Source organism: Megalobrama amblycephala, linkage group LG3, assembly GCF_018812025.1.
Source record: "Megalobrama amblycephala isolate DHTTF-2021 linkage group LG3, ASM1881202v1, whole genome shotgun sequence".
NCBI lineage: Eukaryota > Metazoa > Chordata > Actinopteri > Cypriniformes > Xenocyprididae > Megalobrama > Megalobrama amblycephala.
In genome coordinates, this window is record NC_063046.1 from 5,678,512 (window position 1) to 5,693,033 (window position 14,522).

The following is a 14,522-nucleotide window of genomic DNA, read 5'->3' on the forward strand; positions in this document are numbered from 1 at the left end:
CATAATTGCAGATGAATCGCCTTTGATTATGAACGCGATATTGCGTAGCTTGTCCGATTTATAGCAAAATATGCACTTCAAAGACCTGAACAAACCACGAATCATTAATTTAATGCACCAGTTCAGCTTTAAAATCTGGAGGTACTTGCTTGAGTCGACTTAAAATGTGAATCTTCTCGTAGGCGTGCAGAGAAGGGTTTTCCAAGTCGATGATCTGTTGCAGGATCCTACTGGTTCGGATTGTGTTTGGTAAAACCCAATCATATTTGAGCGTACTGGCAAAATGAAAGGAAGTCTCTTTATCATGACTGGAGTTAAAGTTGAAGCGGCAAAAGTCGTTGCTTGAACTTTGCTGAAAAACTTAGAACACAAGACTCTCAACGGGAAAGAAACTTAAGGAAAAGAAAAGAAAAGTGAGTGAAAGTTGGATGGCTTGAATGATCTGCTTGTCTGTTCTTCTTGTTACTCTGTGGTTACTCTTTGTTCTGCTTACTTTGTTACTGCTGACTCGTTCACTAGTTCTTTGTCTTGTGATGTGACTATTTAAACTTAGGTGTTTGTCCCACCTCTGAGAGGAGTTCTGGCCAATCAGATATCGTCTTGTTTGAAAAAGGTGACTTTTCTCTGCCCCAATCATACATAGGTGTTACTTCCAGTTTCTGCTTTGGCAGAGAGTACCGTTTTAGACATAATTTCTATTAAATGGAATATGATACATTTTACACAGATTTCATTAAAACCAGGATTTAGAAGAGAGACATATCTGACACTAAATGCTTTCATTCAACCACTCAAAGTTATCACATTTACATGAATTGTGGGTGTTCTAAAGCACAACTGGTTACAGGTAGTATATGTGGACATGATATAAAATGCATGCAGTTAAAAGATGTTTGATAAGTCCATTTCAAACTGTTTGGAGCAGTTTTAGTTGTAGAAACAGTCTTTGTTGTTTTTTTTCCTGTTAAGTAAGGTCACTCAGAGAAACAAAAGAGGCCTGCATTGTCTCTGTCTCTTTTGATCTGGGGATTAAAGACTCTTTATCTTCTTGGTGACCATTTGGTTTGTCACAAATAGCTTGAGCTTGTCACCTCTCCTTCTGTCAGGACGCATAGGTGTCGTGAAAGTACCAAGCAGGGTTTTTTTGTAGACGGGCTCGAGCCGAAAATTAGATTCTCTGATACCCCTTTTCCACCAAGGCAGTTTGAGTGCTGGTTTGGAGCCAGAGCCTAGTTTCAAATCAGTTCTTTGTCTTTCGACACACAAAGCACCAGCTCCGAATCAGAAAAAGTGGTTCGTAAGTAGCACCAAAACATTGCTGGGCTAGAAGTAAGAACCACTTGTGTCAGGGGCTGGGAGCGGGGTTACCGTGACCAACAAGAAATTTGTGACCGCCATTTTTGAAATAGCAGCTAATCGAGCTAATATCAGCCCGATCGTAATCTCCGTCTATATACAAATTACGGCGAGACGTGTTTGGATGCTGATGTAGGTTCGCAAAGCTATGAGCATCAACAGTAGTGAAACATCCACGATTGTTGATAGAAGGCTTGTTCGAGATGCATCGGAGCAGCGTTTGTAGAGCATATGACTCCTTGTTCTTTTGGATCGTTCTCGCGGAGCTTTGATGTCATGCCGATCGCTTTACGAGAAGCTGATGCATCTCAAACGAGCCTGGTGTATTTGTGTTTGGCACTGCGGCGCTAGCTTTGCTGTGAAATATGAGACGTATACAGTGACGCAAGACCTGGCTCTGTGGTGGCTCTCTAGCCTGTGGAAAGGCAAACTGGTTCTTAGAAGGCTCGTCAGTTGAACCAACTCTGAACTGGCACTAGCACTAGCTCTGAACTAGCACCTGGTTCGTGCTGGTGGAAAGGGGGTAGTTTGGGTTTCTGGAAATATGTTTTGAAAGAATCATCTGAATGATTCATTTGTCTGGTTCAACCACGGTTCCTACAATAGTTATGATGATTCTTTACATCTTTGTGAACTTGAGCAAAACTGACTTCATACAACCACTAAAAATCACCAGCTTATTTAAAGTTATCGAGACTGCAAACATGGTGAAGAAACTTGATGTTAGAAAAGATCCTGCAGCATGTGAGACTCGATCTAATCAATCACAATCCGATTTATATGTATGTATATGACTGATTAATGGATAAAGTTCAAATTTAATGTTCAACAGTAGATATTAATTTGATCAAAATGAATATGCTAATTTTATTCGTTTGACACACATGCTTACGCACTTGCTCTGGTTATTTAAAGTTTGTGAATAGTTAAAAGTATTTAAAATAATCATAGTTCTTGAAACTCATAACAATCATAGTCAAATGTAAGTTAAACCTTAATGTCTGATCTGGGTCTGGAGGATCCTAATTATTCTAGGCTTCCTTATGACCAGCTGCTCATTTAGTCATTAAAATAACATACATAGTCAAAAGTCAATATTTTGGAAAATGTTGAAGACTTCCCCAACACGACTCACTTCTAGGGGGTGTATATTGTCCAAGTGTATATAGTCAACAGCAGGATCACAAGCAGGGGGTGTATCATCGATCAATGTAGAACGGGCAGATATCTTGTAACTGTTGCTGTGACAGCAGATGTCAACCTGTGCACTATCATGGACAAAACAAAGGAACGGGAGAAGATGATTGCTATTAAACAACATGACTTGTTTTTAATCACTGTGAGACTGAAAAACTATGTGGGACTTGAAATGTTGTTGTTCTTTGTACATTTTAAAAAGTTTTTATGCCACATTCATTTTTAAATCTGATCTAATTTCAGAAGCATTTCAAATAAAAGCTACCTTTGCAGAGCACAGTTTGGTATCCTCTCTGTTCTTTGTGATTCAATTATTCTGATTATCTTTCAGGTACAACATGCAACGGCATCAAAAGTAATTGAAATCTTTTAGATACTCAAGTAAATTCAAACATCCGAGTGTCATTTCATTGGACGCTGGATTTTTCTCTTTACTAATGTCACTTTTCTTGATCATGTCTGAAGTGTCACAGCTGGCGTTTTTTGGATTTCTGAAGTCAGTTCTTCTCAACATCACACAGGTGACTGATGTTTGTAAAGACACATCACAAGTTTGTATTAACTTTTAATACAAAACAGCACAAAACAGGGTGTATTTTAACTCTTTGACCTAATAATTATCAGTCCAGTGATGCTTTCTGACCTTCAGCTCAGACTCAACAAGACTTTTTCATATGCACAAGCTCAATAACGGCACAAAAATAAACCTGCATTCTGTTCAAATGCAGTTTAAAACCCCTACTGGATGATTTTATGATGCATCTGTTATATTTGATAGAATAGGATCCTTTGCATCAAGATATGCTTCATGTGAAAGCTTTAGTATGAGTTAGATTAGTTATAAAAGATTAAACTGAACCAGGTTTGAATGATCACACACTGCAGGCTACATTGCAAGAAAATGCTGACATCAAACACACAAAAGTTCGCATGAGAAGAAACCTTGTTAAAACAACTTCACACATTTTTATTCTTTCACAGCACAAAATACTGAAGAGGGAACTGAGACTCTATCAGCTTCTAAACAGGTAAACTGACATCATTTGTGACTTTTACTGTTTTGTTTTATAATGAATTCATAAAGTGTTTCGATATACTCGGATACATCTCTTTTATGATGTACCTGTATACTGTAAGCGTGTATGGTATGTGGATTTCTGGACAATCAGATGCAGTAGCAAGAGGTTTGTCTTTATTGCACAGAATCGTTATGTTTAGCAGCCAAGCACTGGTGATGTGTGAGCACTAATTAACTATTAAGCTAATTATTTGTTTTAAATATTTTCAGCTAAAATAGTAGTCTATAAACCAAATTCTCTAACATTTTACATTTTTGTTGAAAATATACTGTTTTATCCTACAGCTTTAATATGATCTGCTACAAATTTGGTTCAGATCTTCTTCAAATTTTGCTGGTAAATATCATCATCATGCTAAAGTTAAAAACATGAAATTTGCTATTTATATAAAAATATATTATTTTATTGGAAACAGTGTATTTCTATGAGTACTTTGATTTTTCAAGGTCAATCATAAACTTTTCCAGTTTGATCTGATTCACATGCTGTTATTTCTAACAAAGTTTGTTCAATCTTCAACTAAACTGGCTCAGATTCTCACAAACGTTGATTTTCAGAATGTTTGTAAATTATTAATGAATTTGAATAATTTCCACAAAGCCTTAAGAATATAACATTTATTTATTTATTTTGTAAAAGTGCCACATGAATGAAAGAGTTTTTGATGAATCTCCTCATAGTCTTTGAAAGAATCGTTACTAAAAAACAGAATGCAATGAGACCTTATGTATGTAAAGACCTTATGTATACAAAAACCTTATGTATGTAAATGTTACTGTTGTGTTTGGCCACTTATTTGCTGCTTACAGCTTTATTGTCTTGCAGAAGTCATTCATTGGTTGGTATCTATTATTTTATTAACTACTTCAGCTATAACTGCGAATCACTAAACGTCTGTGGCTCTTTTCAGGATGAGATCGGCGGTTCTTCTCGTGCTCTTCGTCACTCTAGGGTTCAATGATGGATTGAATAACATCACTTCCAGCAATGATCAACCTGAAATGCTTCCAGACCCAAGACCCTGCCAGATATCTAAGAATATCGACACATACATTACTTTTATAAGCAGACACATCCTCTTACTTGATTTCGATACGACACAGCTGAACAACTGGGGATATTTCCTACAAACAATGGGACTTTGTGGCAGAACTAAGGAACAATCTTTCCTCCATATAGAGGACACCTATAAAATTACAAGAATCTGCAATGAAAAAGGCACCAGACACTCAGCTAACATGTGCCTCAGTACAGAGAAGTTCATAGTGTATGTTGTTCAGAGCACTTTGAGAAACGGACAGTGTGATTTTCGAATTCAGATTGAGAACTCTTATGTGATAGTTGCTTGTGACGTCATTCGTTACACTTGTTTGCCTGTTCACTATGAAGGACAAACTGGCATGGAGCCATCCAAACGTGGTCCGATCTGCAAAAGAGTTTCCTGAAGCACTAAGTTCGACTTTAGTGAAGAATTAAATATGGCTTAATGTTTCTTTTTAACCATTATTTATAAAGATTGCTATGTCATATGCATGTTTAAACTGGCAAAAAAAGTTAGCATCTGTTAGATTTAATAGTAGGGGGGAAATGGTTAAATGTTAGTTTTAGTACGCTATTTTCGTCTTCCGGGTTTAAAATCTTCATCCTGTCCACGTCACAGGCTGTGACGTGGCAGAGCACGATACTTTGATGACTCATCGGTGTTTCATAATTATTAACGAGACTGAGTTTTTTATCCAATGAGAAGACACTCTCTTAATTATTCATGACACCACGTGGATCTTTCCAATGACGAGGACGGTTAACGGCACTAAACAGCGAGAGAGACTGACGGTGCGTGTCCGTTGGCGAGGAGCGAGAGGGTAAGCGCGAGTGTTTTCGGTTCATTCCTATGGAAGTTGAGCCGCGCGTAAGTTAAATGTGACGCTCAACTTCCATAGGAATGAATCTAAAAATGCTCTGGTCGCTTGCTCTGCTCCAGTCGACACGCAGTCTGACTGACTGAGCGTGTTGCAGGTTCGGCGCGTAGATCTACGCGTAGATCAGGGTTTTTTTTAAGCGTTATTTTTTTTTCAAATATATGCATGTATAGTGTGTATATAAGCAACTATATATTTTATAATGACTGTAATTACACATGTACATTAATATGTTTTAAATAGAATTACGATTACTGTAGGATATATGTAGCAGGGCATTCAGTAACTCTTGAAAAGACAAAAATAAAGTGTCAGTGTACCACTGATTTTTAGTGACAGTCGATATGCATGGGCTACTGGCGATGAGAGTTTCCCCCCTCCCCTCTCCTCTCCTCTCCTCTCCTCTCCTCTCCTCTCACAGCCACCACGCCCATTTAAGTTGCATTTTTCAAAAAGATTGTGAGCTAGACTTGAGCTGAAAGAGGGGGGTTTCATGACCCTTTAAAAGCAATGTAAGTCGCTTTGAATAAAAGCATCTGCCAAAAGCATAAATGTATCATCTCTGATCTTTTGTTAAATAATTTTGATTATTTTTATATTCAAACCCTTTTAAACACTCAAGTCACAACATTTGAATGACATTTCATTAGATCAAGTGTCTCAAACATTGCAGGATATTTTCTCTTCACTAGCGTCAACGTTCATTCACTGTGTTTGGGTCAGCTCCTCAAGTTAACACAGGTGACTGTTCATAAAGCCACATCACAAAGTTTGTATTAACTTTGTTTTATTCTCATTTTTATTGTGGCAGTGGCACAATGTGAAGTTTCTAAGGGCAGAACTAAATTTTGCTTAATGGCAAGAAACAGATGCAAGTGTGAAAATACACCACCCCAAAAAAGGGTGTATTTTAACACTTGCATCTTTTCTAGTCAATAAATGTCAGTCCAGTGACGCTGTCTAAACTTCAGCTCAGACTCATCAAGACTCTTTCATTCGCACAAGCTCAAGAATTACACAAAGGTAAACCTGCATTTCGTTCAAAAATGATGCAAAATGTAAAACCTGCAGTTTAGATACTGAAGGATCCTCTATTGCATCTTCTTTGTTTAATCATCTCATTTTCTGTAAATCTAGTCTAACTTCAGATCAATTAGTTAGTTAGAGCTGGTTTAATAATAAAACAATCTTTTTTTGACTTAATCAGAATAGAGGTTTAAATCCTACATTATTGTTCAAATGTCTGGGGTATTTTTTTTAATAAATCGATACTTTTATTCAGTAAGGAGGCATACGATTGATCAAAAGTGACAGTAAAAACATTTATAACGTTACAAAAGATTTCCATTTCAAATGAATGCTGTTCTTTTAAACTTTCTATTCATCAAAGAATCCTGCAAATGTACAGTTTCCACAAAAATATGAAGCAGCACAACAGTTTTCAACATTGATAATAATCAGAAATGTTTTATAAATGTGACACAACTACATTTTTACAATATAGTTATATATATATATATATATATATATATATATATATATATATATATATATATTTACATATTTAGATTTTATAAAAGATTTTATCATTGATAAAAATGTTATTCCAATACATAGATAGAATAGGATCCTTTGCATCAAGATTACGAGTTAGTATGAGTTAGATTAGTTATAAAAGTTTAAACTTAACCAGGTTTGAATGATCACACACTGCAGGCTACATGGCAAGAGAATGCTGACATCAAACACACAAACATTTGCATGAGAAGAAACCGTGTTAAAACAACTTCACACATTTTTATTCTTTCACAGCACAAAATACTGAAGAGGGAACTGAGACTCGATCAACTTCTAAACAGGTAAACTGACATCATTTGTGACTTCAGCTTTTCATCCTACAGCTATAATCTGATTTTTAACGCATTTGGATCTGCTCAAAATACTTTTAAATAGATGTTAAAGTTCTAAACTGAAGTCATTAAAATCTTTTTGATATGTCACAACATGAAACATGTTATATCTTACAGAAGCACTTCGAAGACAGCACCACTGTTGAACTGTCTTCAACAAAACTGACTTAAAAGCTCTAAATAATGTTGAATTTCATATAGTCTTTGAACTAGTCATTCCTAAAAACAAACAAACATGCAAATTCTATCATGTGTTTGGCCACACAGTTCCTGTTTACAGCTTAATGATTTTGTAGAAGAAGCTTGATTTCTTAATTCTTATTAACTTCAGCTAACTGTGAATCTCTAAACATCCATTTCTCTTTTGTTTCCAGGATGAGATGGGCGGTTCTCCTCATGCTCCTTTTCATGCTCTGTGATGGATGGAATAATGTCAGTTTCAGCAACAATGAACCGGAGATGTTTTCAGACCTATTTTCTATCTGGGCACATCCCTGCCAGAGATCTCGGAACAACAACGCATATAATCAGTTTAAACGCAGACACATGCTCTCACGTCAGTTCAACAGCAGTCGGACACGTGCTTGGGAAGATTACCTAACAAGAAAGAATCTTTGTGGCAGAACATCTTTACAGTCCTTCTTGCGTAAAGACTACAGCAGTAGTGTTGTAAGAATCTGCAACGGGCGAGGCAACAGAGTCGGACAAAACATGTGCATCAGTCAGAGAAGGTTCAGGGTGTTTGTTGTTCAAAGTGCTATGAGAAATGGACGGTGTGAAGTTCAGTCTCCAGTCCAGTCTGGGCGTCTTTATGTGACTGTTGCTTGTGAGGTCATTGAAAACCGTTGTTTGCCTGTTCACTATGTGAGACAAACTAGTGGGCGACCATCCCAACCCGGTCAGACCTGCAGACCTTCGACAGGATAGCAGATGTTAGTAGCATGTGCACTGAAAAAAAATTCATGTAGGATTTATTTTGTAATTATTTTCACTCAGTAACTGTTAGTAGATGTCACAAATAATTACAAAGAAGTGGCAAGTAGCACAATGAATTAAATGTGAAATTACTCCAATAATCGGTTTTATTTACAACTTTGAAAAAAAGTAAGTTTCTACTTCATCTCTAGAGGAGGTTTGTCAAAAGCATCCTTATCTAATTTGAATGCAAACATTTATAAGCTTCCTTCTATCATCTAACTGTATCAATGAGACATTAGAATGGGAGTGAATGACTGAAAATGTAGGAAAGATAAATATTATTAATTTTTAATTATGAGAACAATCTATTAGAAGATTTAAATGAGACTTGAAATGTTGCTTTTTATCCATTAATAACATTGCTATGCCAAATACATGTAAGAAGTTGATGTAAATCCAGAGGCATCTCAAATCTTTATTTTTAAAGTTCAGTATTATAAAATGAACTGATCGAAGCTTGAATGCAATGAGAGTCTCTTTTTTTAATAAAGGCATCTGCCAAATGCATTAATGTATAATCTCAGATCTTTTGTGAAATTATTTTGATTACCTTTAAAGTATGATATTCAAAAAGTTTTTTTTTGACATTTTAATTACACTTCAAATGTCTGAAGGTCATTCCATTAGATCAAGTGTCTGAAACGCTGCAGGATATTTTCCAACATTCACTCATCAATGTGTCTGAATCACTTTGTTTCATTCTCATTTTTAATATGAGGACAGAATCTCAAAGATGCAAAAACGTATCAGGTTACGTATGTAACCATAGTTCCCTGAGAACAGGGAACGAGACTCTGCGTTGCCACGCTTTGGGGAACGTCACACGTGACTCGGTGTCTGAAAAACCAACTATCCAACAACGCCAATGCTCATTGGCCGGCGACAGCCTATGACGTCATAGGGGCGCGACCCGGATGTATAAAAGCGCGCCCGCGGGAGCAGTCATTATCCATCGTCTTGAAGGGACTGCCCAGCAGGCCGCCTGAAGCATGGCAAAGGAACGCAGAGTCTCGTTCCCTGTTCTCAGGGAACTATGGTTACATACGTAACCTGAGACGTTCCCTTTCGAAGGGAACTCAACTCTGCGTTGCCACACTTTGGGGAACGATATACCAACGCCGCCATGATTAAGGAGAGTGCCTGCCAAAAAATATGGCTGAAACAAAGGTCTCAAAGCAGTCCTCGAACTGCTCAGCAACTCCCCCTCGGGTCACACCAGGCTGTCAGTGACAGCATTCCCTTTGGCCAACAGCCCAAGCTGAACTTCCAAAAGGCTTCTACCTTTCTCTTTCAACAAATAGAGCCTAAAGAAATCACTAAGGCGTCCAGGACCCACTTTCCCGAAGGAAAAAGTGGTCCCTTTAAGGGAATGTGGCCGAGGAACCAAAGGGAACCTCGGCCAGCCACTCATGAGGGGAATGGGGTCACCCTCATTGCCACCAGGGAGGCCGACCTGGTCTTCTAGGGGAACAGACTTAGTCCAGGCCAACCCTGTCTGAATACAGAGCCTCTAGAATGCATTCTTGAAGAAGAAAATAGGTAAGAGTGACTGCAGAAAGGCAGAAACCAGCTCAGACCCACGCGTAGAGACGGGCATCCTGGAGAGCAGAACTCAGCTGAAAGCTATGAACCCTCACATCGAGGGGAGATAATCCGCTCACCTAGGATCTACCCAGTGCTTAATTAACGCACTGAGGAGGCTGTGCGCTGAAACCCTGAAAGGGGAGCACAAACCAGCCTGGGGCTGATTCTTAAGATGGGGCCTGGGGCTGATTCTTAAGATGGGGCCTGATGAAGGCCTAACCATCATAACCAGCTTAGGGAGCTAAGCACTATTACAAACCCAACCCCAAGGGGGAAGCGCAGAGCTCACCTAACAGGTAGACTATGCCAAGAGCACATAATCATGGAGGCCCGGGAGGGACTTACAACATGACAACAGAAGTACACTCCAGAAAACGACCCGTTTTATGGTAAAATGCCTTTCTGAACACCTGTCTAACGTACAGAGACAGATAACTTCCATGGCAGCCAAGGAAAGCTGCACAGTGCTCCTTAATAATCCACCCAACACAATCCGACAAGCAGTGTACTCAGTAAAAAACACTTTTTACTCTTTAAACAAGAGTACAGCGTACGCCAACACGTATTAAGGAATACTATAACCTCAACAAACACGTGGCATCAGCTCGTGGTAGTGTTTAGGTCCCAAGCCAGGTAAACAACCCGCAAAAGAGGGGGTTGAATGTACCACTTGGGCCCCTGGCCAGCGAAAGTGTATATGACTAGTTCTCAGAGAGAAATACACCCAAAAACAAACACCAGTGTGTCCAAAAAAGGTGGCCCGCAGGCTTAGCATCCTCCAGGACACATGGCGTAAGTCTCGTGGCCGTTTCCAGGGGCCTAACGATCCAACCTAGGCGCTAGGTGGCTCTCAGCTCAACTAGAATCATCGACTCATAGAGGCAACAATAGGCTAAACCAAACCTCAGTAAGGTTTCACTACTGTCATCTCATCCAAAGCCGCACAGAAAAACACAATCTGTGCCACCATGTAAACTAAAAAGGAGGCCTGAAGGGGCCTGCCGATTCAATGACACATGGCTTCAGTTCATGAATTTCCAGGGAACCAAGCTACAGGGAACCAGCTCTAACCCAAATAACTATGGGAAGCTAACTGCTACCTGTGCTAGGCTACACTTTCCAAACAGGCCAAGTACCCTAAGTTATGTGACTAAAGGGAACCATACCTAACCAACATGGCTTAAGGGAGGCTAGTTGAGCCTGCTACCTCAAACAACATGCTGCAGGGCCTGAAGCAGTGTAAAATCCAAAACAGTATGTGAGCAGACTGAAATCTATTATACAGCAGTATAAAACTATTGCTAACTAGAAGGAGGCTGAACAGTCTAGCCTACAATCACCGTTATATGCAATATAGCTGATAAACAGATAACTGAAAGGGAGCTGACAGATACTAACTTTTCTCAAAAAGTGATCTAGCTACCCTGAGTATGCAATCCAACAGGAGATGCACTCAGTAACCCTGGGGAAAGGATTCACCAGCACTTACATAGAGGCCGCCTTTTAAGAAGGCCTACCATAATAAGCGGGTGCCAACCTGTGGCAGCATAACAAGCTCACATACCAAATGTAGGGCAAACGTCTAGAACTCAAAGGAAACTTTGAAATACATGCTATTTGACAGAGAGAAAAAATAAAATCATTGCTACAGATTCTCAAATCTGTTCCAAGCCTTAGAGGACAAAGCTAAAATGCTGGCAAGTCAACTCAAACTTGAAAATATCAAGTGGCTCGGAAGAAAATATTCTTTTCTCTCAGCATGAATGTTCTAGAGAGTGGGGCCTAGCAATATTAATAGCATAAACTTATCTACGCAAAGATAAGGGCCTACCACCTGAGAAACAGCATCAGGTCTCTAGCAAAGCAGTCTAAAACCTAGCTGTTACACTCATCGTTGCACCTACATAAGCAATGGGATAATCTGGGCAAAAAATTTAGCCACTCCCTCAGGAGAAGGCCAAAAACTAAAATACATATGGGAATTATTTATACATACACCATACATACACTTAGTTCTAGCCTGGCCAAATAACATACAGGCCTATTCAAAATAACAGGAGCTATACTAAGCCTGATCTCTACCTCGAAATTTCAGAGAAGAAATACAGCAAAGATCACAGCTATCGCGCTGGGCGGCCGGTTAGGACCGCCACAAACGCATAAACTGAAGTGATGAGCGCCAGCTCAAACTATACTGACAATAGTCGAACGGCAGAACATACAGAGAGAAAACTGAACAGCAGCCATACTGTGGCTCGCTCAGTCAGTCTCAACACTCCAGTTTTTTGCCCAAAAAACCCAAAACATAATTACTGTTACACATTCAGGAAATAATACAGGAATAAAAACAAGGTCAAACATTTAAGCGATTAAATCAGACCTTGTCTTACCTTCCCGCGGCTCGAAGACCAGAGATTCCTTCCTCGTTCTTTCAAAGGAGAAGAATGATGTCCCCGGTTCCATAAGCCTCACGAACCTTTTCACTATCAAGCCAGAAGGTGGGCCTACAGAAAAAGCTTCATCATGGTCCGGCCACCAGCCTGACTGTTCCAAGGTGTTATCCTGAACGTGCACAGATTTTAGATAGGGGATAATGGGCATATGACTAACAACTCCCTCGGGAGGAGGCCAGAACTAGGTACTATACAACCTAATAAGGGATAGTATACATAAGGTTATGTAAATAACTCACCTAACCTAGCTCTAGCCTAGCTGCTAAGCTACGGGCCTTCTTTCAGGGCCACAAGCCTAGTGAAGCCTGGGCTTCACCTCCAAATCTCATGGATAAGAGAAAGAAAGTGAAGCTCACAAGCAAACAATGTCAGGCGGCCGATTAAGACCGACCTAAACATTTAAATATCAACTTCAGTCTGCCCATCCCCTAATTTTCTTGACTACATGCTCAGAAACCTATACAGGAAAATAAGGTCTTATTCTAAATGAATAAAATATAGACCCTCCTGCGGCTCAAAAACCAAAAACTCCTAATGCTCCTTTTTTTTACATGAAAGGATGGAATCTAAGGTTCTTTTAAGCCTAAAAGATCCTCTTACTATCAAACAGAAAAAGCGGGCTGATAGAAATAATGGCTATGGGCCCAGCCATCAGTCTGACCATAAGAAGCATCTAAGCATGATATGTGTCCATACATATATACACACATATATACACACACATATATATATATATATATATATATATACACACACACACACAGGAGGTGGAAGAAGAAGAGGAGAGGGTAGATATAAATCACCCTATAGCTGGGGAATCGATTACAAACACAACAGTGTTTACAATCGATCACCCATCTCACTCTCTCTTCCTCCCCCTCCCGTCTGTCTGGGTTCAGATACAAAACTGAATGGCTAGGGGTTTTTCCATGCCTTCCCGATCTCAAACGCGGAGATCAAAAAAGGAATGGAAAGTATGGAAGCTGCCGTATTAATAGACAGAAAGGAACCGCTCGTCGAGCCGACCGCACGCGGCCCCTTTCCTAACGCGCTCTCTCGGCAGCTGCAGCCCGCCGAGAAGCGCGTCGCAAACACACAGCAGCTCGCATACAACCAGCCAGAGGAGCGCTCGCCACCGGACGCGATGACGTCACACACGAACGTCATCGTCATCCACTCGTTCTCGCCCGCCCCGGGGAAGTTAGAGAGAATAAAACTTTCTCAAACTTCCCAACGAGCTCATCTGCGAGCCCTATGATTGCAGCCACCGTTAAGCCTCAGCACAAACAGGGGCCAGAACCAACAGGCAATGATGCAGACAGCTCTTCCCTCGGGAAGAGTGACAAACGAGAACAGCGTAAACAACAGACAAACACACAGCAGTGCCCTCAAGCACTGTGTATGCGTGCTCCTCTCCAGACAGAAAACGCCCAGAAAAATATGCATATCAAGTGTCAAATTTTTCCCTAGGACACAGATAAACACATTTCATGAACGTTTGCATAGGGTGTGAGGATCCTCCGGGGTCAGAAACCTCGGACAAGGATCCGCACACTTCCTAAAACCTTTGCCCTCAGACATAGTTTTCAAGATACTCACAGTTTCGAAATTAGAGAAATCAGACAGTGGCAAGACACAGGCAGTCCCTGAAAGACGAAAAGATAATGACTGCTCCCGCGGGCGCGCTTTTATACATCCGGGTCGCGCCCCTATGACGTCATAGGCTGTCGCCGGCCAATGAGCATTGGCGTTGTTGGATAGTTGGTTTTTCAGACACCGAGTCACGTGTGACGTTCCCCAAAGCGTGGCAATGCAGAGTTGAGTTCCCTTCGAAAGGGAACTGCAAATTATGCTTAATGGCTGTGCATCCCCTGTGCATCCCAGCTTTCTAAACTTCTCTCTTTTCCCATCACATATCAGAAAGGCATTTATTTTTCAATTAATATTTTAATATTAATTGGCTACCTGTAAAGTATAGAATACAATACAAGGTGTTAATGTTTGTCTATAAGGCATTGCATGATCAGGCACCTGGGTATGTAAAAG

At 39.9% G+C, this 14,522-nt stretch overlaps 1 protein-coding gene across 1 annotated transcript; it reads left to right on the forward strand.

Annotated features, from left to right (window-relative positions):
• The first annotated feature begins 1,872 nt into the window (after positions 1-1,872).
• On the forward strand, positions 1,873-5,958 carry LOC125264366. The gene is made up of 2 exons (XM_048183629.1): positions 1,873-3,581; positions 4,543-5,958. Exons 1-2 carry the CDS (start codon positions 3,484-3,486, stop codon positions 5,075-5,077), a joined length of 633 nt encoding a protein of 210 aa, XP_048039586.1. The 5' UTR covers positions 1,873-3,483; the 3' UTR covers positions 5,078-5,958.
• Positions 5,959-14,522: the final 8,564 nt, after the last annotated feature.

What these genes read in the sequence shown, in the direction of transcription:
- LOC125264366 (XM_048183629.1), top strand. Translation starts at nt 3,484, where the DNA reads ATGAGAAGAAACCTTGTTAAAACAACTTCACACATTTTTATTCTTTCA. An exon ending in CTCTATCAGCTTCTAAACAG is followed by an intron (nt 3,582 to 4,542) that starts GTAAACTGACAT and finishes GGCTCTTTTCAG; the next exon opens with GATGAGATCGGCGGTTCTTC.